The sequence below is a fragment of the Oryctolagus cuniculus genome, chromosome 7, assembly GCF_051225735.1.
Source record: "Oryctolagus cuniculus isolate XC-2025 breed Fujian yellow rabbit chromosome 7, ASM5122573v1, whole genome shotgun sequence".
In the NCBI taxonomy this organism is placed as follows: Eukaryota; Metazoa; Chordata; class Mammalia; order Lagomorpha; family Leporidae; genus Oryctolagus; species Oryctolagus cuniculus.
The window spans coordinates 138506660-138531130 of NC_142873.1; the positions used below are offsets into that span (position 1 = coordinate 138506660).

Genomic DNA, 24471 nt, shown 5'->3' on the forward strand with positions numbered 1-24471 from the left:
TTTTACTTTTGGGGGGCTGTCTCTCTGGCATAGTGGGTAAAGCTGTTGCCTGCAGTGCCAGCATCCCATATGGGTGCCAGTTCGAGGCCCCCTGGCTGCTCCACTTCTGATCCAGCTCTCTAATATGCCTGGGAAAGCAGTGGAAGATGGCCCAAGTGCTTGGGCCCTGCACCCACATGGAAGACCTGGAAGGAGCTCCTGGCTTCAGGTGGGCTCAGCCCTTGCTGTTGTGGCCCTTTGGGGAGTGAACCACTGGGTGAAAGATTCTCTATCTCTCTCTCTCTATCTCTCTCTCTGCCTATGCCTATGCCTTTAAAATAAATGAATAAATCTTTGAATTTTTTTATTATTATTTTTTGAAAAGTGCAGAGAGAGAGCAGGATCTTCCACCCACTCATTTACTCCCCAAATGCCTACAACAGCCAAGACTGGGCCAAGCTGAAACCAAGAACTGGAAACTCCATGCAGTCTCCCACTTAGGTGGCAGGAGCCCTACTACTTGAGCCATCACCTGCTGCGTCCCGGGGTGTGCAGCAGCAGGAAGCTGGAATCAGGAGCGGAGCTGGGACTGGACCCCAGGCCCTCTAACGTGGGTTAAGCAATGGCTTAACCAGGAGGACAAATGCCCACCCCTCCTCCATGTTATAGATATCTGGTATTGTGATTATACCTCCTGGAAAGGCTCTGCTAAATCAGTTGCTGTGAAATCCTTTGTGGTTTAATAGTTTAGATTTACAAGGGCGTCTTAGCAATTTGTGTGTTTGCTCTTGTTGGCTCCTGCCCACTCCTCCCTCATGGCCTCCGTTTCCTTGATGCTGCAGCACGGCTTGAGCTTTGGCCCATTTTTTATTTTGTCTTTAATTTATTTTATTTATTTAAAAGGCAGAGTTACAGAAAGGGAATGAGAGAGAGAGAGAGAGACAGAGAAAAGTCTTCTATCCACACTGGCTCACTCCCCAGATGGCTGCAAAGGCTGGGCCTGGGCTGATCTGAAGCCAGAAGCCAGGAGCTTCTTCCGACTCTAACCACGTGGGTGCAGGGGTACGAGCAATTGGACCATCTTTTGCTGCTTTCCCAGGCACATTAGCAGGGAGATGCATGTGAAATGGAGCAGCTTGGAACTGGTGCTGTGGCGCAGCAGGTTAACACCCTGGCCTGCAATGCCAGCATCCCATATGGGCGCTGATTTGAGTCCCGTCTGCTCCACTTCTGATCCAGCTCTCTGCTATGGCCTGGGAAAGCAGTAGAAGATGGCCCAAGGCCTTGGGCCTCTGCACCCACATGGGAGACCCAGAAGAAGCCCCTGACTCCTGGCTTCGGATCAGCGCAGCTCTGGCCGTTGCAGCCAATTGGGGAGTGAACCAGTGGATGGAAGACTTCTCTCTCTTTCTCTCTCTGCCTCTCCTCTCTCTGTGTAACTCTGACTTTCAAATAAATAAATAAATCTTAGAAAAGAAAAGAAAAGAAAAGAGAAAAGAAAAAAGAAAAGAAAAGAAAAGAAAAGAAAAGAAAAGAAAAGAAAAGAAAAGAAAAGAAAAGAAAAGAAAAAGAAACGGAGCAGCCAGGACTTGAACCGTTGACATAGGAGATGCTGGTGTTGCAGGCGGCAGCTTTACCAGCTACGCCACAACACCAGTCCTTGAGCCTGGTTTTCCAGGCAGTGTCTCAGCTTGGGGTACAACCTGTGCCTCACTGGTAGTGCTCACCTGGGCCCACACCCACACAGAAAGCAGCCTGAGCATTCTGACTGCCCAGCATCCTACCTCCAGGCCACATTCCTGTATCCCTGGCACACGTGCTTCTGGTCCAAGTTTGTTAGTGTAGCAGACCGTCTTGGCTGCCAGCTGAATGCACGGGGTCTCCTTCCAGCTCCCCACGGTGCGCAGGCCTGGGGTCTCTCCTGCCTGCCTGCCGCCTTCGCCTCCAGCCTCTAACATATGTCTGGCCCTACGTTCCTGCGGCTCACTTGGCTCCGACGCCCTCTCACTGCTCGGGTTTTGCATTTCTCTTTTGTTTCTGGTATCCGAAGATTTCTCCTTCTCGTGTTGCAGCTCAAACACTTCCGGCTTCTATTCCATCCAGCATGTCTGTGTGCTTGGGGCGTGGGTGGGAGCCTCCTGAGTTGATTCCGTCTACCGTATTGATCAGTTGTCTGCCCTGAGCTGATAGCAGCAGATACAGAGAGCCATGGACCTGCTTGAGGGGCATTCGGAAGTGAAGGTCGGGGAAGGGCAGGGGCGGGCAGAGCATGCGGTCTTCCGTGCTCGCGTGTAAGGTCTCAGCGAGGTCTTGGTGGGGCGGGCTGAGCGAGTGTCTGCAGAACCCAAGTGCCTGGGACAGGTGATCACAACGGGAACTCAGAGGGAGTGACAGGTGGGGAGGGGGGGATCTGGCCCATCTCTCTGGCCAGGCTTGTCTGCTGAAGGCATCCTTAGTTATGCACCTGCACAGCCCTTGCTGTCCCTTATGTCCCTGGCACTTTAAGTCTGACTCACCACACACCATGCCCCAACTGGCACATAAAAGCGAGCCATGCATCCCAGCAGCCTTGCTGGGCAGACGGCCAGGCTGGCCCCCTACCCACGGCCACACCATTCCCTTGGACTCTCTCGTCCTTACTTCTGTCTCTCTCAGCCCAGTATCCACTTCTCGCCTCTGTTCTTTGGTTTTAAAAATTGCTGCCTTTCAGAGTGTTCCCTGCTGACTTCTTTGGGGGAGGAGTTTGGACTCACTGCCCCTTACCCCTGGGGGTCCTTCCCAGTGTCCATCAGCAGTGATAACGTAGCTTAGGATGAAGTGCACAGGGCTGGGGATGGTACCCCCTTGAGCTCTGGCCTCTGTGCACCCCCAACCGAGATTCATCTGTCCACAGCGATGGACTGGACTCTCTGTTTGTCAAGTTTGGGGCTGGGTCTCAGGCTGCAAAGAGAAGCAGCAGCAGGCAGAGCCCCCACCCTTGTGAAGTGTCCCCACCACTGAGTCCCAGAATCTGCTAAGTAACATGGAGTTACGGCTGTGACCGGTATGCTACCAAGGAGGACTATGTGTGCTGTAAGTCTGTCTAGCAGGGGGCTTTAATCCAGTCTGTCAGGCACGGCTTTCCTAGGGAAGAGCCATTTGGGTGGGGATTGGAAGGATGAGCAAAAAGTCACTAAATGAAAATGAAAGATAAGTGTTCCAGGTAGAAGGAACAGCATGTGCTAAGGCCCAGGGGTGGGCGGGGGCGTGGTTAGGAAATAGAGGCCAGCCCTGTCTGAAGGCCTCCTCACCCTGGGCCAAGATAAAGGAGTACATCAAATATCCTTGCTAAATATTAGAAGGCTGTTCCTGGGGCACTTTGAAGTCATAGAAAATGTGATTTCTGCCTCCAGCTCTCTCTAACCAGGGCTATCCTCCTGTATCTTCCCTCCCACTAAGACCTTATGTTAAATCCTAGATTTAGCAAAAATAGAAACAAAGCCTCCACCAAAACCTGCAAAAAAAAAAAAAAAAAAAAAAAAAAACCAAAAAAAACCACCAGGATGCCCAGTTAAATTGGATTATGAGATACATAATGAGTAAATGTTAGCACAAGATGTCCCATGCACTATGCGGGACATACTTCAAAAAATACCTGCTATTTATCTGAAACTCAGGTTGAACTGGGAATCTGATATTTTATCCGACAACTTTGCTTATGTCACTCGTGCCTACCCAGGGCCTCCTGGTGGGCTGTGTAGGAAGCCCCGCCTAACTCCTTCTTAGCATTGTGCTTGTTTTTGGCTTTGGGGCCTTGGAAGGGGTGTGTGCTGGCAGCGTGAGCCCCTGAGCTGTGGGAGGGGAGCCTCCGTGCTCAGGAAGGTATATTGCAGGAGAGATCGGCCGACCAGGTGTCAGCTCTGCCTCCCTTCCTCAGCCTTTGGCTCAGGGATGGTTCCTGGCTGAAGAGGGCTCCTCCCGGATCTCCCACCTTGGCTGGGGCGGTGGCCTCAAAGACTCCTGCTTGGCTGTGTGTCTAAACTCCTCGCTGCCTTCTACAGACACCCATGCAGTGGCTGTGCCTTGCTGAAATGTCCCTGCCCTTCCTCCTCCTCGTCCCCCGCCCCCTGGCAGCCTGCTGCCAAACACTGCTGGCAGAACTTCTGACAGTTTCTGGAGACTGAGCGTTCCTTGGACACCGTGTCTCTTGGGATGATCCAGTCTCTGCCGAGGCGCGTGTGTTATCCCCAAGGGAGGTACAGTAGCGACACCTCCCGTGAAGGCAGTGCTAGCCGCGATGATTTCCAGCGCCATCAGGAATTCAGTCATTGTCACCTTGAAGATCGCGAGGGGAGGAGGCCTCTGCATCCCTGTGCAAAGGCTCGGGGAGAAAATGTCGCGAGTGCAGGGTTACACATTCATGACCAGGCACAACTGGAGCCAGTGTCCAGCCAGGGCTTACAGCTGTCTGTGAAGACCACAGCCAAAGAGAAACAGCGACTAAACCTTGAGCTTTACCACCTTGAAAATACACCTGTTAAAATTAGGGGAAGGGCCGGCGCCGCGGCTCAGTAGGCTAATCCTCCGCCTTGCGGCGCTGGCACACCGGGTTCTAGTCCTGGTCGGGGCGCCGGATTCTGTCCCGGTTGCCCCTCTTCCAGGCCAGCTCTCTGCTGTGGCCAGGGAGTGCAGTGGAGGATGGCCCAAGTGCTTGGGCCCTGCACCCCATGGGAGACCAGGATAAGTACCTGGCTCCTGCCATCGGATCAGTGCGGTGCGCCGGCCATTGGAGGGTGAACCAACAACAAAGGAAGACCTTTCTCTCTGTCTCTCTCTCTCACTGTCCACTCTGCCTGTCAAAAAAAAAAAATTATATAAAATTAGGGGAAGGTTTGGTGTTGGGTTACAGAAAACCTCGCCAGCGGCAGTGACTTAAACATGATGGAGGTCTCTTTTTCTTGCTTCAAAGTCTAAAGAGAGGCCATCAGGCTGCTGGGTGCTGTGCGGTGTCGCTCTCGGGCTCCTCCCATCTGATTACTCCTCTGCCCTTGATCTTTGCCTGTGGTCTAACGTTCCAAGGTGGCTGCTTGAGGTCCAACCATCATATCTGCATTCTGTTCCTCAGGGAGGAGGCAGGGACAGTAAGTACACACACACACACCCTTTGAAGAACACTTTCTGGAAATGCACATACCATTTCTGCTTATGTCCCCCGGGCTAAAACTTAGCCACTTGGCTACCCTTAATTAATTATAGGGGAAATTGGGAGGTGAATCATTTTCCAAAGCGGCCATGCATCCAGCCTAAAATTGTGGGATTCTGTTACTAAGGAAGAAAGGGAGAACGGCTGTTGAGAGATAATTATTGGTCTCTACCATTCTTCCTTCCAAAAAGCAACCAGCCAACCAGCCAGCCAACGTTTGTGTGTGAGGGGCTGCCCTATTTAGTGAGGGAGACAGATATGCAAATAGCTAACCACCATACAATGTGATACGGAGCATAAAAGAGGTTTTGTGCAGAGTGTGGTGTGGGAACAGATGGAAATGATCAACAGCAATCATCGTAATGAATAACGGCAGTGCCCAGCTGGGTTCTCAGTGCCACAGTCCCGCTCTCGTGTTTGTCCGGATCCATTGCTTTTCAGCGGGAACCACAGACTCCCGCCCGCCCCACTTCCCCGTGAGAGCGAACACAATGGCAGGCCAGGTGCTGTTGTGTGTTCTCTATAGATATTATCCACAGCGATCCCCGGAGCTGCTGCTGCCTGCGTTCGCACTGACAGACGACGAGGCAAGGCACAAGCGCTCCAGCCGGCGGTCTGGCTCCAGAGTACCTGGGCTTGATGGCTCTGCTGAGCCGGCTCCCCTCAGGCTGCTCACTGTCGGGCCTCCCCTCAGCACCCCCAGATCTCCAGCAGACAGTTCTGCCTGCCTCACGGGGACGGCTGCGCACACAGGGTGGGACCGCTCTCTGTGCCCACACCAGCCCCCAGCTTGCTTCCTTACCTTCTCCAGCCTGCAGAGGCAGTGGAGTGCAGTGGTTTATGAGGGGCCTCTGCATTAATTTGGTAACTGCTTCAGCTGAACAAACCACCGAACCGCCCTGAGCCTCAGTTTTCTCATCTGTAAAAGGGGTGTGACACAGGCACCCTCATCACGGGACTGTGTGTGGGGACCGAGTGTGCTTCATCCAGCAAGGTGCTTAGCTGAGCACCTACTAAGTGCCTGGAGGACATCCGTTGTGTTGTGCCTTGGACTATTGGTCTCTTTTCTCCGAATCAGGTTGTGTGGTTTCCTGTGTCTGCGATAACAAATCGCCACACTCAGTGCTGTGATACGACGCAGATTAGGCTCATGCATTTCCCAAGGGTAGAAGTCTGAACTGAGATGCACTGGGCTGCCTCCCTCCTGGAGGCTCTGGGAGAGCCCGTCTTGTCCCCTTTCCCAGTTACACAGGCTGCCTGCACTCACTCCCTGGTGTATGGCCGGCTTCCATCCCACAGCCGGCAGGGGCAGGTTCCGTCCTCAGAGCTTGGTTCTGTCATCCCACCTCCCCCTCTGACTCGCTTTCCTCCCTTGCTCACATGTGAGGGCCGAGTGATTAAATTGCACACACCCGGGTAACCCAGTCCATTCTCATCATGTCGGATCCCGAGTTGCACCTGCAGCTCCCCTAGTGCCATGGCAGGGAACTTGCTGATGGTGGTGTGTGTGTGTGTGAGGGGGTGGGTGGTGCTGAGGACAGCAATCTCTGGGTGGCCAGCATTCTCGTGACAACCATCCCAAACCACGTCACTCCTTTAACTGCACGTCCTTCTCCCATCCTCCCTTCTCGGCCAAGTTCTTTGAAGGCGATGACCAGATTTCAGCACCTCCTGACAACCCACTGCGTCTGCTGCTTTCCCCACATCCCATCCAGCCTACTCTGGCTCTGATCACTCGTGGCTCCCACATGGCCAGTCAGCGGGCAGCCCTCACTCTCATCTGGCCACATTTCCCGTGGTGGCCGCTCACATCTTCCCGGGACCTTCCTCTCCCCTGTCTGCCTTTGGATGACTTTCTCCTGGTCTCTTCCCCTTCCTGCCGGCTTCTTCCTCGCCTCTGTGGACAACATGGTCTCCACCTGCCTCGGAAATGCCCGTCTTCCCCAGGGCACTGGCTCTTGGCATCTGTGCTCCATCGCTGCTCACTTGGGTGACCTTGTCACACACTGCTTTTTGTTCTGTTTTGTTTTAAGATTTATTTGTTTATTTGAAAGAGTTACACAGAAAGGGAAGGAGAGGCAGAGAGAGAGAGAGAGCGAGCGAGCGCGATCGATCCTCCATCCACTGGTTCACTCCCCAAGTGGCCAAAATGGCTGGACCTGGACCGATCTAAAGCCAGGAGCCAGGAGCTTCTTCTGGGTCTCCCATGTGGGTACAAGTGCCCAAGGATTTGGGCCATAGCAGAGAGCTGGATTGGAAGTGGAGCAGCCAGGATTTGAACCGGCATCCATATGGGATGTCGGCGCTACAGACGGCAGCTTTACCCACAATGCCACAGCGCCAGCTCCCACACCGCCAGTTTTAAATACCACCTATACCAGGGCTGACCGACACCTGCTGGTGCTGTGCAGATCTCTGGCCCCAGGCTGGGAGCATTGGTGAGGACTGTGCCCCCAGTACTCCCAGAAGCTCCTCAGCTTCTTCCACGTCTTCCTTGAAGCAGACACTGGGAGAGCTCACTGAGCTATCTGCTTAAGAACTGTGACGCCGGGGGTGCTCGGTGTGCCTCTGTTGTAGGCAGTGTGGCCATTCCCAGCAAGGTGGAGCATGGGCCTTCTCAGGACTTCTCCGAGGATGGGCAAAAGGAGGCAGAAGATCCAGTGGTGCTGCGGGACAGGTGCACGTATAGTGGGGTAACAGGAGAGCCAGCCGGAATATCAGTTCCTCTGTAACACGTGTGTTGGAGGTATACTGTGTCTGTACTTCTGTGGTTTGCAGCTGCTGGCGCCCTGAAGGAGCCACAGGCTAATTGGAGCTCAGAGGGGGCCCCGTGCATTCTGTCCCTGTAGCTAGACACTCAAGGTGCTCCCCATGGAGCACCACGGAACTGGGCAGCGGGGTTGCCTCTGGTTGCGGGGAGATTGCTGAGGAGTGGCCAGGCCACTTAGGGGGCTCACAGAGGAGGAGGGACTTGTGCAGGAAGTGGAAGGGAGTGACACCGCTGCTAGCAGGTAAATAGCAGGTGCAGATTTCTTTGGAGACAAGAAGGGGGGCGGGGAGATGAGGGTCAAGAGGAAGAGGCGAAGGGCCTCCGCTAAATGCTAGCATGGGACGTCTGAGCTTTATCTGGTTGCAGTGGGGAACTATGGAAGAGTTTTGAGCAGGGAATGCCTTGGCAGAACTCGGCTTCTGGAAGATTAGTGGATCGGAAGGGGATTGGTGGGCCCCACGCCTTAAAATGTATAAGGTATAATTTTAGCGAGAGGGCAATACCTTGGCCATTAATTTACAGTTTTATATAGACATGTGGTAATTTAAAGTATATGGTAGATATAATACTATATCATATACCCTCACATTAGATGGCTGAGATGGAGGACTTCCCAAAGGTAACAGTGACACAGTCAGGTTAGAACCCAGGCCTGCCCCCTAGTCCAGTGCTCATCCTTTGCCCGGTACTGAGTGGAGGCAGAGGCCGCTGAAAGGGGGCCAGTCCAATGGTCAAGGCAGATAGTGACGCAAGTCCTGACCTGGGCACACTCCAAGGTCAAGACTATGTGGGAGGCCATGAGGCCATGTTCTGTCTCCTCTCTCTGTGGGTGGGGGCGGAGACTGCACACGAGTGCATCTCTCTTCCCTGGGTCCTGCAGCATCCTCTGGGCCTGGTTTCTATGGCAACAGGCTCCCAGCAGGCAGCCCGCCAGCTGCAGGGAAGCAGGCAGGCAGGCGGGGAGAGGAGGCCTGGGCAGCAATAGGAAGTCATGGGGTCGGGAGAGTCCCCTGGGAAGGCCCCCCCCACAGCTGGCTCCAGGAGCCCCTGTCTCTTCTGTGTCGGGGCGGAGGTAGCCCAGGACTCCTGAGCCTTTCTTTTGTGATTCTTGAAATTCCAGACCTTAAACTTCTGTTTACCCTTTCCCCCACCCCAACCCACCCCCCACATCCTGACTGTGCTTCCTAAGGTATTGTCTGGCCCCAACCTTGTGCATCTTTGGGGGCTACCGACTTCTTTATAGAAAGGAGCCCAGGTTGGGGGGGGCGTGGGGGGAATAAAATGAACAAGGCCAATTGACTTTCTGTTTTGCATAGGATTTGCATATGATTAACTCAAAGAGAAGAAATTTCCAGGCCTCTTGTCATTCCTGCCAACAACTTAATTCAGCTCCACTGGCACTGGCTTAGCGGGTCTGGCCGGGCTCTGGGCTGAGCCGCTGGGATCCCTGGGGGACAGGTCCTCTCGGCTGCAGGCAGGCCCACTCCAGCCCAGCCACGATGTTATAACAACTGGCGCCGTACGAAGGGCTTCACTGCAGAGCCCACACCCTGGCCCTGCTCCTTTGTAGCTGAGTGACTGTGTCTCCTGGGAGGGCTGAAGACAGCTGGTACAGCAGGTGTAGACGAATATGGACACATCATGGGTTATGGTAGTGAAATACTGATGCATTCGTTCGTAAGCTACCCCTCGTCCCCCGGGCCCTCTGTCACCCCCAAAATGCTGCTTCTACACGGTGCTGCTCCAGCACTTTGGCCTCTGCTGTTTGGATGTGCTGTAGCCTCCGTGTCCCGAGGACCGGTTGTCACCTATTTTGAACATCACTTTTGTCTAGCGGCTTCCCGAAAGCTAGGATTAGGTCCCCATCAGTTGCAAGCTCTGATCCATTTCAAGGGCCTGGATTCCTGTCCGTCAGCTTCCTGGAGTCTTTCCCCTGCTCCTGCCCTTGTTACCTCCCGGGGAGGGGTGGAGGGGTGCAGAGGTGACAGGGCCCTCTCTCCCCAGGCGGGCGAGGTTCAAGCGCTCCAACAGCGTGACAGCCGGTGTGCAGGCGGACCTGGAGCTGGAGGGCCTGGCCGGCCTGGCTGCCGTGGCCACCGAAGACAAGGCCCTGCAGTTCGGACGCTCCTTCCAGCGGCATGCCTCGGAGCCGCAGCCCGGGCCCCGGGCGCCCACCTACTCAGTCTTCCGCACGGTCCACACGCAGGGCCAGTGGGCCTACCGCGAGGGCTTCCCGCTGCCCTATGAGCCGCCCGCGGCCGATGGGTCCCAGGGCCCGGCCCCTGCCCCTGCCCCCGGCCCCGGGGCTGGCCGCCGTGACTCCTGGATGGAGCGCGGATCCCGCAGCCTCCCCGACTCGGGCCGCGCGTCGCCCTGTCCCCGGGATGGTGAGTGGTTCCTCAAGATGCTGCGGGCGGAGGTGGAGAAGCTGGAACAGTGGTGCCAGCAGATGGAGCGCGAGGCGGAGGAATACGAGCTGCCGGAGGAGAGTGAGTGGGCTCTGGGGACCTCGTGGGGCGTGCGGGGCCAAGGCACTACGGCTGGCGGGGCTGCAGCGCAGTGGCGGGTCCCCTGAGTGTGCCGACACGGCTGTCTGGGCCCTTGGCACCCGAGCCTGGCCGTGCACTTGGCAGCAGGATGTGCTGGGAGCTCCTGAGAGGGGGCAGGGAGCAGCTTCAGCGGCCAGGGCTCAGGGCTGGGGATGCTGACCAGGCAAGAGGATTGGGCTCTGGGAGATGACCCCGTGCAGGTCGCCAGTTCCATAAGGACAAAGGGACCACAGGGCCTGGGATGAGGATCCAGGCAGGATCCAGGCAGTGGCTCCAGGCCCTGGTTGTGGGGAGGGTAGAGGGGGCCTGGCTCTTCTCTGTCAATCTATTCTGAGGGGAAACAGTCGTTCCATAGGACCCCCATGTTGGGCTGGTGGGTAGGAAGATAGGCCTCATGGAGGGGAAATCTCTTAATAGTTCTTATTGAGGCAAGGAGTCATGCACTGTGATCAGTTTACCCAATGAGTGGCCCAGCCAAGGCTATGGGGCTAGGCTGGGCTGGGTCCCCTTGAGGCTGGAGTCCTTGGTAAACGGGGCCCTAGGGGGGAATCAGCATCAGGGTCTGGGGGTACTGTCTGCTGGGGGAGGGGCTGGACTGAGGACACAGGTAGAAGATGGTGCCAGCCAGCCGGGGGCTCACTCCTGGAGGCGGGTCATGGCCCCATCCCCCTCCCCCTGTTATCTCTCCAGTCCTGGAGAAGATCCGCAGTGCCGTGGGCAGCACACAGCTCCTCCTGTCCCAGAAGGTTCAGCAGTTCTTCCGGCTGTGTCAGCAGAGCATGGTGAGTGACCATAGGAGCAGCGCCTAGCAGGTGCGTGTGCCTGGTGGGTGACCCAGAGTGACCTGGCGGCCAGGCTGCAAAGGTGACCGTGTTGGGGGCCGGGGACAGGACCTGGTGTTAGTGCAGGCGAGGGAGAGGCCCCAGCGCCTTCTCACCGCTCTGCCTCCCAGCCCCCACCCCACTCCCCCAGCCGAGCTGCCCGACAATGGGGAAAGGGCTTTCTCCGGTCCTCACTGGCTGTCTCTGTCCCCGCCGCAGGACCCCACTGCGTTCCCCGTGCCCACCTTCCAGGACCTGGCGGGTTTCTGGGACCTCCTGCAGCTCTCCATCGAGGATGTGACCCTCAAGTTCCTGGAGCTACAGCAACTCAAGGCCAACAGCTGGAAACTCCTGGAACCTAAGGTGGGTGTGCCGCATGGCTGTGGGGTGTCTCCTCAGGCCAAGAGGCAGGCTCCACAGACTGCTTTTCTGTAGAGAGGTGCACAGCGGCGGCGGGGGAAGGGCAGCCCTGCTTTGTCGTCGGCCTGCCTCCCCCCCACACCCCCCCCCCCCCTCGCCGTTTACATCACTGCCTGAGCTGTGGAACCAGAGGGAGCCGAACTAGACCTTCCAGAAAGGCACATGGCCCTCAGCTCCGGCCTAGGCTCCGAGGGCAGAGCCTTGCGCGCGTCCCTGCAGCCTCCAGGACCTCGCCTGGGAGGGGCGCGCAGGAGCCCCCCGTTTGCCTTGCCTGGGCCGGCTGTAGGGGACCCCCGGAGCGAGCTTTGTGAGGCAAGCGGCTGAGGACTCTCCACCAGAGGGCGCTCGTGCTCCGCCTGTTTCCAGGACAGATGCGGGGGTTTCCTTAGAGCCAGACCACCAAGGGGTTCGCCCTCTTCTGGGGTGGGAGGGTGGCCTTCCGCCCGCGCCCCTGGCTCAGCGGCCGCCCCCTCTGCCGCAGGAGGAGAAGAAGGTCCCTCCGCCGATACCAAAGAAGCCCTCGCGGGGCCGGGGCGTGCCGGTGAAGGAGCGCTCCCTGGACTCCGTGGACCGGCAGCGGCAGGAAGCGCGCAAGCGGCTCCTGGCGGCCAAGCGCGCCGCCTCCTTCCGCCACAGCTCGGCCACCGAGAGCGCGGACAGCATCGAGATCTACATCCCCGAGGCCCAGACCAGGCTGTGAGCGGCCCGGCCCGCCCGGCCCGGCCTGGCCCGCGGTTTTCTACCCGTACTGTACACCCAGCGTCGAGGTCACTGTGAACCGGGCCGCCCCGCGCGCCCGCCGCGCCGGCTCCACACGCCCCGGCCCTGCTGCCCGGCGCGCGCTCTCGTGGGTTTTTTTACCTTCCTGACCCCACGCGAAGGCGCCCGGGCTGGGCTGGGGGCCGCGCCTCTCCGCCCTGCGCTCCCCACCTGGACCCCCTCCCTCCGGTCCGACGCTACGTCCCCACCTCCTCCCCACGGCCACCATCTCTGCCACCCCCACGGGCCAGGCCGGGCCGGGTCCCCCATCTGGGCTCTGCGTCCCCACCCCCACCCTCCAATGTCCTCCACCACCCCCCCACCCCGCGGGGCTGGGCTTCGTGGGGATCAAGCTTCGTGGCTTTTTATGAAGAATCCCGAACCCCGCCTAGGAGCCCGCCCCACCCTCCCGGGGCTCCGCCCTCAGCCCTCAGCCCACCGGGCCCAGGGACCACAGTGGCTGGACCAACCCAGGACCAGGGCGCCTGGGCCTCTCCCCTTTCCCAGCGGCTGGGGAGGGGAGATGGGGGCTTCCCCTCACCACACCTGTGGCTGTTCCCACACCCCCTTGAGTATCCCAGGAAAAATAAAACGGCAGAACTGCACTTGAAACCGCTGCTCTCTCCGGAGGAGGCCACGTGTGCCCCGGGGGGCCAGACAGGATCCACGCTCTCGGTCCAGGGACAGCAGGGGGAAAGGGGATTGAGCCCGTTGGTGGCCACGGTCAGGACCTGGGCCCTCCTAGAGTGGGGAGGGGTCAACGTCTCCCCAGCCCTGGTTGTGTTTCTTTGTCTGGCTCCTGGTCTTTCCCGGATTCCCCCACAGAGGGAAGTGCCCGACCCGGAGTGTGTGCTCAATAAACAGGGAGTGTGGTTATTATTAGGTTTAACAAATACTGGTTTCTCCTTCCCCGAGGGCACGGCCAGCAGCACACAGGCTCTGTGGAGGTTGGTGCTGTGGCATTGTCTTCCTTCGGGTGCCTCCTGTGAGTGGGCACCGTGGGGCAGGGGGGTCCGAAGACCAGAACCGCCCTGGGGAGGCAGCCAGGCCCCAGTGGTGCTGGCTCGTAGGTGGGCCAGGCGAGGCTGAGTGCTGCCCACGAAGGGGCAGTGCCTTGCCAAAGGAGAGGGAACCAAGGCTCTGGGCAGATAGGTGACATGTCCGCAGTGGGGGATCCGGGGCTGAGGCCTGGAAAGGCGTTGATGGCAGCCCTGACACAGCCCCCCTTCCAGCCCTGGGGGTTGATGGGTCACCCCTAGACTGGAGAGGAGGGCTTGTGTGGGGGGGGTGCCCGCTCCTCTGGGCCACTCTAGCTCAGCCAGACCTTCTCATTAATTTTTTTTTGACAGGCAGAGTGGACAGTGAGAGAGAGAGAGAGAGGTCTTCCTTTTGCCGTTGGTTCACCCTCCAATGGCAGCCATGGCCGGCGCGCTGTGGCCGGCGCACCGCGCTGATCCAGTGGCAGGAGCCAGGTGCTTCTCCTGGTCTCCCATGGGGTGCAGGGCCCAAGCACTTGGGCCATCCTCCACTGCACTCCCAGGCCACAGCAGAGAGCTGGCCTGGAAGAGGGGCAACCGGGACAGAATCCGGCGCCCCGACCGGGACTAGAACCCGGCGCCGGCCCTCATTCATTTTTAATTTGAAAGCATTAGAGACAGAGGGAGAGACAGAGAGAGATCTTCTATCCCCTGGTTTTCCCCACCCCAAGAAAAAAACAACAACTGGAGCTTCTTCCTGGTCTCCCATGTGGGTGCAGGGACCCAAGCACTTGGGCCACCTACTGCTGCTTTCCCAGGTGCATCAGCAGGGAGCTGGAGAGGAAGTGGTGCAGCCGGGAATCAAACCGGCACCATATGAGATGCTGGCCACAGGCAGCAGCTTAACCTGCTATACCACAGTGCCCGTCCCCTTCTCATTCATTCATTTGTTCAGCAAATGTTTATCACTGCCAGGCATCATGGACATGGTCGTGAACAGGCTGTAGTTTCTGGTGCTCTGGGGAAAAGAGAGAAATGGGCAGTTAAAACACAAGGGTGGGGGCCAGGAGGCTGACTGTGTAGTACCCGTGGGAGAGGGGCTGGGGCCGGGGCTGGGGCTGTTCTGAGATCAGGGAGCAGCTGTGCAAGCGGGCACTGAGGCACAGCGACTTGATGGCTCAGCCTTTGTTTGGGTCACGCCGAGGGGGTGGGCCTGGGTCTGGAGGGCGTGGGGGCCACAGAAGCCACTGGCACAGGCGTTTTCCAGGCCGCTGAGAAGCAGCTGCTGGAACACAGACTCCGATGAGGGGGCTCCCTGTGACCCGAATCTCCAGAAGCCGGTCAGCTTGGAGCTGGTCTGAGACAGTGTTAAAGACCCCTTGAGTGGGTCTTCAACAAGTGCTCCAGGGGGCTCTGGTGGGCAGCCGGCTTTGAGAATACCTCGCTTGGATGACTGTCCGTCGGATTCCTGGAGTGTCTGTTTCCCGTACGCTTGGCAGGGGAATCCTTGGCTGGACCGCGTCAACTCTGGGACTCTCATCGCTCAGAGCAGGACACAGGTGAGGCTTGAACTAGACGATGTCAGAGCCATTCCAGGAAACAGGTGTTCTCACCCCCTGCACAGATGAGCAGACTGAGGCTTGGAGATGCGAACAGCTGCTCCCAAATCCCAAAGCTGGGCAGTGGCTGGCTCGGAGTTTAGTCCTCTGTGTAGTTTTTTCTGATCTTTGTCTTCTTGGAAGGGGGCCAGGTTTTCTGGGTGCAGGAGGTATACAGGCAGTGCACGGAGGAACAGGGCAGCATTTGTAACCCTGTGGCTGTCCTGTTGCCCACACCAGGTCTGCAGTGTCCCCAGGTGCGGCTGATGGGGGCGCCTCCTTCAGTTGTGCTGAGCCGCAGAAATAAAGATGAGCACCATCTCTGTGCTCTGAGTGCTCTTGGTGTGGCCACAGCCGGGCATACAGAAAGTGGGGGTACCAAGGGAGACCTACTTTCCCAGAGGGGCGAGGAGAAGAGAAGGGAGCCTCTGTTCACGCAGTGCCTTAGGTCATTTTGTGCTGCTAAGACAGAAAGCCACAGACCGGGCAATTTACCGTGAGCAGGACTTTGTTGGCTTGGGGTTGGAGAAGTACAGCACCCAGGTGCCACCAGCATCTGGCACGGGCCTTCGCCTGGCAAAGGTGTGAGGGTGGAAGAGGCCGAGACGAGGCTGGACTCGCCCTTGTATGGAGGCCCCAACCCCAGCCATGGGAGCAGAGCCCTCGGATGGCCTCATCACCTCCTAACGCTGCTCCAGTGGCAGTGACGTGTCATCGTGCGTTTGGGAGGACAGGCAGTCTGGGGAAACTCTGCCTGTGCGCTGGACCTCGCACGATGCCCAAGCGTTTTGCTGTCGTGGAAGAGAGGGCAGAACCTTTAGGACAGGCAAGGGCAGCACCCTGGGCAGAGGCCTGGGAAGGCCGCTGCGCGGCCTGGTTTGTTCAGCCAGCACTGGAGAACGCAGGGTGGTGTGTGCGGGGGCGGGGTGGGGCACAGAACCCACGGAGGTGAGAGGTTGTCTGCCCTGGAGTCCGCCTGCTTTGCAAGTTCCCTTGACCGGCAGAACCAACAGAAATGGACTGGAGGGAGCGATGAGAAGGCCGGGAGACCCCCGGGGGAGCTGCTGATGTGGTCTGGGGACCGATGTTGACATTGGGAGACGTGGGAGGCCCCTGTGCCAAGCTGGGTGTGGGCAATACGGTGAGAGGGGCCAGGCCTTGAGGGTGTGGCTCAGGCTTTTGGTTTAGTGACTGCAACACCGTACTTGGGCATCAGGCATTGCAGAAGGAGGACTGAGTCTGGGGAAGACTCACCATGGTGGTAATAATTTACCGAGTGCGAGGCACTACACCAGGCATGGTATACAGTTAGGTGATTTCACGCAGCACGCCTAGGGCCTGGGTACTATTACTCTCTTTTCTAAAACAAAGAGCGTCCATAGCTTTTCTGAAATTAGCGGAGAGCAGAGCCAGGATTTGAACCCATGGCTTTCTGCTTTCTAAGTGTGTTCCTGAGCTCCACTCCGTTCTGCCCGAGGGAACCGGCAGACAGTGCTCAAGGTTCGGCTCCGTACCGGCGCCCCTAGGGAGCTTTCGCTGATGCCTCCTGGCTGGGCCAAAGCTCCTCCTCTGTGCTCCATGTACACACTTCTTTCTTTTTAAGTTTTTTAAAATTTTCATTTATTTGAGAGGCAGAGTTACAGATGCAGAGAGAGGGAGAGGCAGAGAGAGAGAGAGGTCTTCCATCTGCTGGTTCGCTCCCCAATTGACGGCAACGGCTAGAGCTGGGCCAGGCTGCTGCCAGGAGCTTCCTCCAGGTCTCCCACGCGGGTGCAGGGGCCCAAACACTTGGTCCATCTTCTACTGCTTTCCCAGGCCATAGCAGAGAGCTGGATCGGAAGTGGAGCAGCCGGGACTTGAACCAACACTCACATGGGATGCCGGCACTGCAGGTGGAGGATTAACCTAGTATGCCGCAGCGCCGGCCCCTAGATTTGGACTCTTCACCATAATGAAGTAATGCAGTTGGAGAGGCTTCCTGTGCAGGTGACCCTTAATAGGGGAGGCAGAGCGGCTCTGGTTAAGAAAGGTGGGAGGGGCACTCCAGGTAGGTGCTCAAGCATCTATGAGGCATAGCCTCGTGCACCAGTTTGGGGTGGATGGAGAATCTGGGGGTCTAGTGTATGTTACCAACGGTAAACATGGGGACAGTTTAGAAAGTTCATGGGAAACACGCACGCTGAAAAAGCTATGCATGAATGCATCACTCAGCTTGCCATGACTACAATGAAATACCTAAGACAAACAGCTTCTGGTCTATTCTGGGTCGTGGTTTAGGAGGTTCTCAGTCCAAGGTCAGGCGGCCCCACTGGCTTGGTGTCTGGCGATGGTGCTCTCGCTAGCAGAGTCGCGAGGCGGTGCCAAGCATCACATGGCAGAGCAAGCACCTATCCGTGGCTCCCCCTGTGAAGCCACGACTCGGTCATGGGAGCAGCACCCCGGCAACCAAATCCAACCTGATCAGTTCCCAGAGGGGCCCCCCACCAGTGCTGTAATCGGGCTGAGTGTCTGTCTTGTCCGTACCAAGCCTTTACCACGTGGGCCTCTGAGGAGTGCCCACGCTAATATCCACGCCACAGTGATGGACTTCAAACAGTCCTTGCCGCAAAATAAGCTTATCCTTTAATTCCAGCTTCCGGCATCTTGTGGCGCTTCCCTCACATGCCAGGCCGAGAAAAGTGCAAGGAAGGGAGGAAGGCAGGGAGGCAGGCCCACGGGGGAGCACGGGGGAGCTTGGGCAAGGGTTTTTTTTCCCTGCATGTTATAAAATAATTGTCTGTACAGTGCACAGTGGAGACGCAAAGGAGGTCGTGAATATTTAACCCGAGGGGGTCATGTAAGACAGGTTTTACTGTAGTTCGATTTTTTTTTTTTTACAGAGAACAGTAACGGTCATGTTTCCCTGGTTGCTTTGAGTCTGGCACAGCACCTTAATACATCATCTCATGTAATCCTTGCACCATTCCTGCGAAATGGGCGTTCCCGCCTTTACACGGAGGAGCCCGGGGAGGCTCCCACAGGAGAATGAATATAATGAACATTCTTCCGAAGGTCACCTAGCTGGAAAGCCTGGATCCAAAGATTCTAAAGCACTAGATTGTCATTCGCAAGGGAGCCCTTCTTGAGGTCAGGGACCATAGTCTTGGCTTTTTGTGTGCCCAGACCTAGGTCTCAGAAGACGCGTAATAAACCTCAGTTGAATAAATAAATGGATGACCTGTCACTTTTCTCCCACGAGGAAAACACGTGGCGCCGCGACTGGGAAACCTCCCGGCCACCAGGGGGCGCTGTGACCGCCTCAGCTCAGTGGAATCCCGTTGCGGAGGCCTGGATTCTTCCCGGCCTGTGGCTAGAGTTCAGCCAATCCCTGGGCTCCGAGGGAGCCGGCGGCCAGTGGGCGGGGTCACGGGGCCCGCGGCCCGGGGGCCGCTGGGAGCGGCGACGTCCGTGCTCCCGGCTGGCGGGCGGAGACTGGGGGCTGGACCGAGGAGTGCGGGCTGGGCCGCAGGTGAGCGCGCGGTCCCGGCGAGCGGGTCGTTTCGCTGGAGCACCTGCCAGGGCTGCCAGTTCCGTGACGCCAGTTCAGGCCGTCAGGGAGAGGGTATGGCGAGTGTCCGCTCCGGCTGTGGCCCGGCCTGACGGCTCCCTCTTCCCGGCGCTGCGCTGCCGAGTTGGGGAGCCCGGCTGGTCCTCTGCGACCAGGGCTGAGGACGGACGCGACGGGGCTGTAGGGAGGACAGGGGGCTGACTGGCGGCCTAGGGGAGCTGTTTGGGCGCTGACCTCACTTGCCCCGTCCGCGCCCCCTCCCCCACGCCCCCGGCCGGGCTCGGATGACTCCCAGGGTTAATTCTTGCCCCTTCTCAGACCTCCTTTGCCCTTGGCAGCACTTGGGGGTCTCTAGGGCCTCCGTGGGCCAGACATAAAGAGCGGTTTCCCGGCAACCGGTTGGCCTGTATGTCCCCAACCACGACACCTCTCCTGGTACCCTGGGGATGATGATGATGGAGCGTCTAGCGTCTTGTCACCAGCAGGGGCTGGGTTCTCGCCACCTTTTCAGGGACGGTGTCTGGGTGGCTGCTGTGGTTTTAGCTCTGATGAGTTGCTCGGGCTGCCCTCCTTCCCCTCAACAAGCCGTGATCGAGGATCACTCTGTGCCAGGCGGGGGTGTGAGGGGTCGGAGGAGCGGGTAGGGCACAGTGGGGCTGGCAGACATGGTCTTTTCCCTCTGGGAGCCTAGAGTGTCTTGAGAAATGCAGACGAGCAAGCCAGCACAGTGCTGGTTGTAAGTGTGGGATACATGAATGGAATGACTGAATTGGGAGAGAGGCCTTGTGCTGCATGTGAGAGATTAGTTGTGAACCATACTTGGTATGTTTTTATGTTAACGTATTTTTTATTATTATTATTTAAAAGAGTTAGAGAAAGAGAGATCTTCCATTCCACTGGTTCACTCCCCAAATGGCCGCAACAGCCAGAGCTGAGCCGATCTGTTGCCAGGAGCCAGCAGCTTCTTCTGGTTCTCCCACGTGGGTGCAGAGGCCTAAGGACTTAGGCCATCTCATTCTGCTTTCCCAGACCATAGCAGAGAGCTGGATCGGAAGAGGAGCAGCCGGGACACAAACCGGCGCCCATATGGGATGCCGGCACTGCAGGCTGGGGCTTTAACCCTCTATGTCACAGTGCTGGCCCCTGTTAACATCCTTTGTTGACTCCTCATGTACAATTACGTGTCTTCTGGTTTGGTGAAGCAGTAGGTCGGACAGCATTTGCCACAGTAATGTCTGCAAGTGGCTGGCCACAAACACTCCAGCGCCACGTTCGTGCAAAGGGCACTCGCGGCGCAGGCGACTGATTTGCCATTCTCGTCACCTTGTAGTACTAGAGGACTTCTCGTGCTTCTCCTTCTTGGGCGTGCTCTAAGACCACCTCCTTTTCTCGGCACCACCACAGTCTCCGTGCAAGGTGAAGAGTGGACTCCTTTTGAATGCTGTAGGCAGATAAAGTCCATCCGTCTTCCAGTCGCTTGCCATAAAGATCAGTCTTTGCTGATTGGGGGAATCCCTTCCTGATCCTGGATTTTGGCCTTTACATTTTCTGTTGTATCCAAGGGTTCAACCTTGAACATGGTGGTCTTCCCCGGAAGGGCTTTTACGTAGGTCTGCATCCTGATGGCGGGCCCACCGCAGATGGCGGATAGAAAAGAAAAGCCATGCTGGAGATATTTTAAGACAGGTTGGAGGCCGATGCCGCAGCTCACTAGGCTAATCCTCCGCTTTGCGGTGCTGGCACATGGGGTTCTAGTCCCGGTCGGGGCGCCAGATTCTGTCCCGGTTGCCCCTCTTCCAGGCCAGCTCTCTGCTGTGGCCAGGGAGTGCAGTGGAGGATGGCCCAAGTGCTTGGGCCCTGCACCCGCATGGGAGACCAGGATAAGTACCTGGTTCCTGCCATCGGATCAGTGCAGTGCACCAGCCACAGCGCGCCAGCTGCGGCGGCCATTGGAGGGTGAACCAATGGCAAAAGGAAGACCTTTCTCTCTGTCTCTCTCTCTCACTGTCCACTCTGCCTGTCAAAAAATAAAAAAATAAATAAATAAAAGATTGGAAAAGAGAGTTGCTGTTTAGGAAAAGTTTTTGCTTATAGAGAGGATTTGCTTAGAAGGTGGGAAATAACATGGGAGAAGGATTTTTTTTTTTTTTTAAGATTTATTTATTTGAAAGGCAGAGTTTCAGAGAGGCAGGGAGAAAAGAGAGAGAGAGAGAGTCTTCCATCTGCTAGTTCACTCCCCAGATGGCAGCAATGGCCAGAGCTGAGCCGATCCAAAACCAGGAGCCAGGAGCCCGGAGCCCAAGGACTTGGGCCATCTTCTACTGCTTTCCCAGGCCATAGTGGAAAGCTCGATCAGAAGAGGAGCAGTCGGGACTTGAACCAGCGCCCATATGGGATGCCGGCACCACAGATGGTGGCTTTACCCACTATACCACATTGCCAGCCCCCTGTCTTTTTCTGTAACTCTGTCCTTCAGATAAATAAATGAATCATAAAAAAAAATGCAGAGCAGGCAGCACCCAAAGTGGCGCTCATATAGGATGCTGGCATCCCAGGCAGCTGCTTAACCTGCTGCGCCAAAATGGGAGGCGTGTTAGGTTGGGGTTCTTCAAAGGTGTCTAAGCTCTTAACAGCTTCTGCATGTTAGGATTAAACAGATTTCTTAGAATGATCACAGAGTTTGCAAAAGCAGGAAGCTCTTGTAGGTAATGAAATGCCAGGCTGACAGGAAAAGACTTGCGGAAGTTTTAAGTTCAGAATTTAGACAGAAACCATATTCCTGTCTGCAGTATGTTCTTTCCACCACAAGACCACAGGTCTTGAAGTTGGAGAGGCCTGGGGTCAAAATCAGAGGCTGTGTGGCTTCTGGTGATCTTGGGCTAAGTAACAACACCTGAGATTTTGTGGCCTTAGAGTCCACGCCAGCAACTCCTACCCCACAGGGGTGCTGGGAGGATCAGGTGACTGTGACTGTGCAGGTGCAGGTGCAGGTAGTCAGCGCAGTGCCTGGGTGGCTCCAAGGACCAGGAGAGGAAACCAGGGCTGCTGCAGGCTCACCCCCACCCACAGTGGTCCACAGAACACTGGGATTCCTCCAGAGAGAACTGGAACAAGACACACAAAACCTGTCCCTGGTGAGGTATTGATTGTTCTTTTTAGTCCAGAGACAGTGACGTTGGAGAGTTGCACAATCACAGAGGTCTTTCAGTTGGACTTCATTTGGGCAAGTTACTTAACTCTGTGCCTTCTCCCTGGCAGGGTAGACAGGAGGATTAAAGGAGACATTGTATGTAAAGTGCTAGGACCAGGAAGTCCTTAGCTGTCATTGTTAAGATAATTGAGAGTGATCTTTGTTAATAATGATAATGGGTGTGTGTGTGTGTGTCTTTCTGTGTTTGTGTCTGTGTCTCTCTCTCTGTCTCTCTCTCTACTGGACACGTCTGCTTTGTCCCACTTTGGTTCGGGAGCAGGGCAGTCTCCCCCTGCCCTCCGTGGCTAGGAAGTGGTTTTCACAGACTTCTAATGCTGGGGTGTTCAGAGAACGCTTTGGTGTGTTCAGGAGTATATGTAAAAGTGAGGAAATGGATTTGGTTGAAGATAGCGTATTTTGAAAGCAGCTCAGGGCCGGTGCCGTGGCTCAATAGGCTAATCCTCCGCATTGCGGTGCCGGCACACTGGGTTCTAGTCCCGGTTGGGGCACCAGATTCTGTCCTGGTTGCCCCTCTTCCAGGCCAGCTCTCTGCTGTGGCCAGGGAGTGCAGTGGAGGATGGCCCGAGTGCTTGGGCCCTGCACCCCATGGGAGACCAGGAGAAGCACCTGGCTTCTGCCTTCGGATCAGCGCGGCGCGCCGGCCGCGGCGGCCATTGGAGGGTGAACCAACGGCAAAGGAAGACCTGTCTCTCTCTCTCACTGTCCACTCTGCCTGTCAAAAAATCTGCCAGCAGATTTGTGAAGTATAGGTGGCCACAGTGGTAGAACCAAGTTAAGAACAGGCAAAAAGCATTGCCAGTTTTCCTATCTCAAATCCAGAGTCGCTGGGTGTGGATTACCGTTCTGGCTATTTGCGCTGCTTATGCTTGGCCGGGGGAAAGAAGCTCCTTTTTCACAGGCATGGAGCCAGGAGGTGACAGTGGGAGGACCTGTGGTGGGCAGAGGGCGGCGGGCAGTGCTCACGGAGAGATGCCATAGGGCGGAGAACGCCCGAAATGTTGACGAGCTGTCGAGGGAGGGCTTGGAGCCAGCAGCAGGCTCGGAGCTCCACAAGGTGAGGCTCGGAGGTCGCGTTGTGGGGACACTGCCACACACTGGTGCAGAGTTGTCCAAGAGAACAGCGCACCAGACAGATTCTTCCCCCTGCCCTGACAGTTGAATCTTTTGCAGCCCCATGCAGGACTCCTGGGGCCCAGCTGTTGGGTAAAGCCAGATGCACGCTTGCATTGCTCCACAGTGGGGGTGGGCGCTCAGTTAGCTGTGCATGGCCTCCTGGCAGGTGGAGCGCCCTGGGGGTCGTCCCTGTTTGCAGCGGGAGGGGTGCTGGCGCCTCCCTAACGCTGCCTTGTGACCTCTGCAGATGTCATGTGGCCTGTGCTTTGGACCGTGGTGCGGACCTACGCCCCCTATGTCACGTTTCCTGTGGCCTTCGTGGTTGGGGCCGTGGGCTACCACCTGGAATGGTTCATCCGGGGCAAGGCGCCCCAGCCTGCGGAGGAGGAGAAGAGCATCTCCGAGCGCCGGGAGGAGCGCAAGCTGGACGAGCTGCTCGGCAAGGACCACACGCAGGTGCTGAGCCTCAAGGACAAGCTGGAGTTCGCCCCGAAAGCCGTCCTGAACAGAAACCGCCCCGAGAAGAACTGATGGGGGACGCGGGGCGCTGCGCCCCTCTCGGAGGCCGGGGCTGGGCTGCTGCTCTGTCGCCCGGGCCCCAGACCCTGCGCAGCTGATCTGCTTTGCTGCTTCCTCGGCCCCTCCCGCACCCCCGCAGCCACACCACACTGTCTGCTCCCTCCTGGGCAGGCAGGCAGGGCGGGGCCAGCGAAGAGGAAGGCCCTTGAAGGGTCTGGCCCACGGCTGCCTCTGTTGCGTGGGGGCCACACGCGCTCAGGTCCTGAGCGGATGGGAGCACTAGGGGAGGAGTGTGTGAGGTGCATAGGGACTGTGTCTCCCTGGGGCAGCGGCCTGGACTCCGGGGAAAGGGCTGGGGTTTGGGTGCTGCCTGCAGGAGACACTACAAGCGTAGTCCTGGTTTGCACCGGGAAGAATCAGAAGTCGACCTGGCCCCCTTGTCCTGTTCGCCCTGTTTTGTGCTCATTCTTCCTGAAATCCTGTCCTGTGTGCTTGGGAATGGGATTTCCCTGGGAAGGAAAGCCCAGGCTGTTTACGTTGGGGCTGGAGGAACATGTGCCTAGTGAATTCACTTGAAAACAATCGTCATCTTCCACCCCCCATCACTGTGTAGTACAAAACACGATTAAAGTGGCGTCTGAGAACCGGATCGCTGGGATCCTACCTTCGCTGTGTCTGGGTCTCCCTAGGAGTTAGCCAGGGCTAGCATTTCCAGACGGGATGGCTTTGGCGTTTGGCTGGGGTCTCCCAGTGATACTGCACCAGCTTCCAGAGGCACAGGTTCCCGGAGCCTTTCACCCTGCTAACAAGAGCCGGTAGCACCTTCCAGATCTGACTTGGGGTGGAGCTCCTGCGTGGACATGTGCCCAAGTTTTTCCCTAGGACAGAAACACCTGTGTCGCTCCCCCTCTTCGTGGAGGAACGACACTAAACCCTGCCTAGGTTTCATATCCGAGTCACGGCACCATTATGTCGCTCCCCGTCTTCGTGGAGGAACGACACAGGACCCTGCGCTGTTCTTTTGTC

General features: G+C 57.2%; 2 protein-coding genes across 7 annotated transcripts in view; both read left to right on the forward strand.

Annotated features, from left to right (window-relative positions):
• DLGAP3 (DLG associated protein 3) overlaps nucleotides 1-13085 on the forward strand; it is a 68987-nt gene extending 55902 nt beyond the window's left edge. For all 6 annotated transcript variants that reach the window (XM_070078782.2, XM_089301045.1, XM_070078783.2 and 3 more), the window contains 4 exons: nucleotides 9936-10420; nucleotides 11171-11262; nucleotides 11521-11664; nucleotides 12203-13085. In XM_070078782.2, coding sequence (XP_069934883.1) covers nucleotides 9936-10420; nucleotides 11171-11262; nucleotides 11521-11664; nucleotides 12203-12421 — 940 coding nt within the window. In that variant the 3' untranslated portion in view covers nucleotides 12422-13085. The remainder of the gene's footprint in view (nucleotides 1-9935; nucleotides 10421-11170; nucleotides 11263-11520; nucleotides 11665-12202) is intronic.
• A 5369-nt stretch (nucleotides 13086-18454) lies between these two features.
• Nucleotides 18455-24094, forward strand: SMIM12 (small integral membrane protein 12). Its single transcript, XM_008273713.5, has 2 exons — nucleotides 18455-18563; nucleotides 23174-24094. Exon 2 carries the CDS (start codon nucleotides 23179-23181, stop codon nucleotides 23455-23457), a length of 279 nt encoding a protein of 92 aa, XP_008271935.1. The 5' UTR covers nucleotides 18455-18563; nucleotides 23174-23178; the 3' UTR covers nucleotides 23458-24094.
• The last annotated feature ends 377 nt before the right edge of the window (nucleotides 24095-24471 follow it).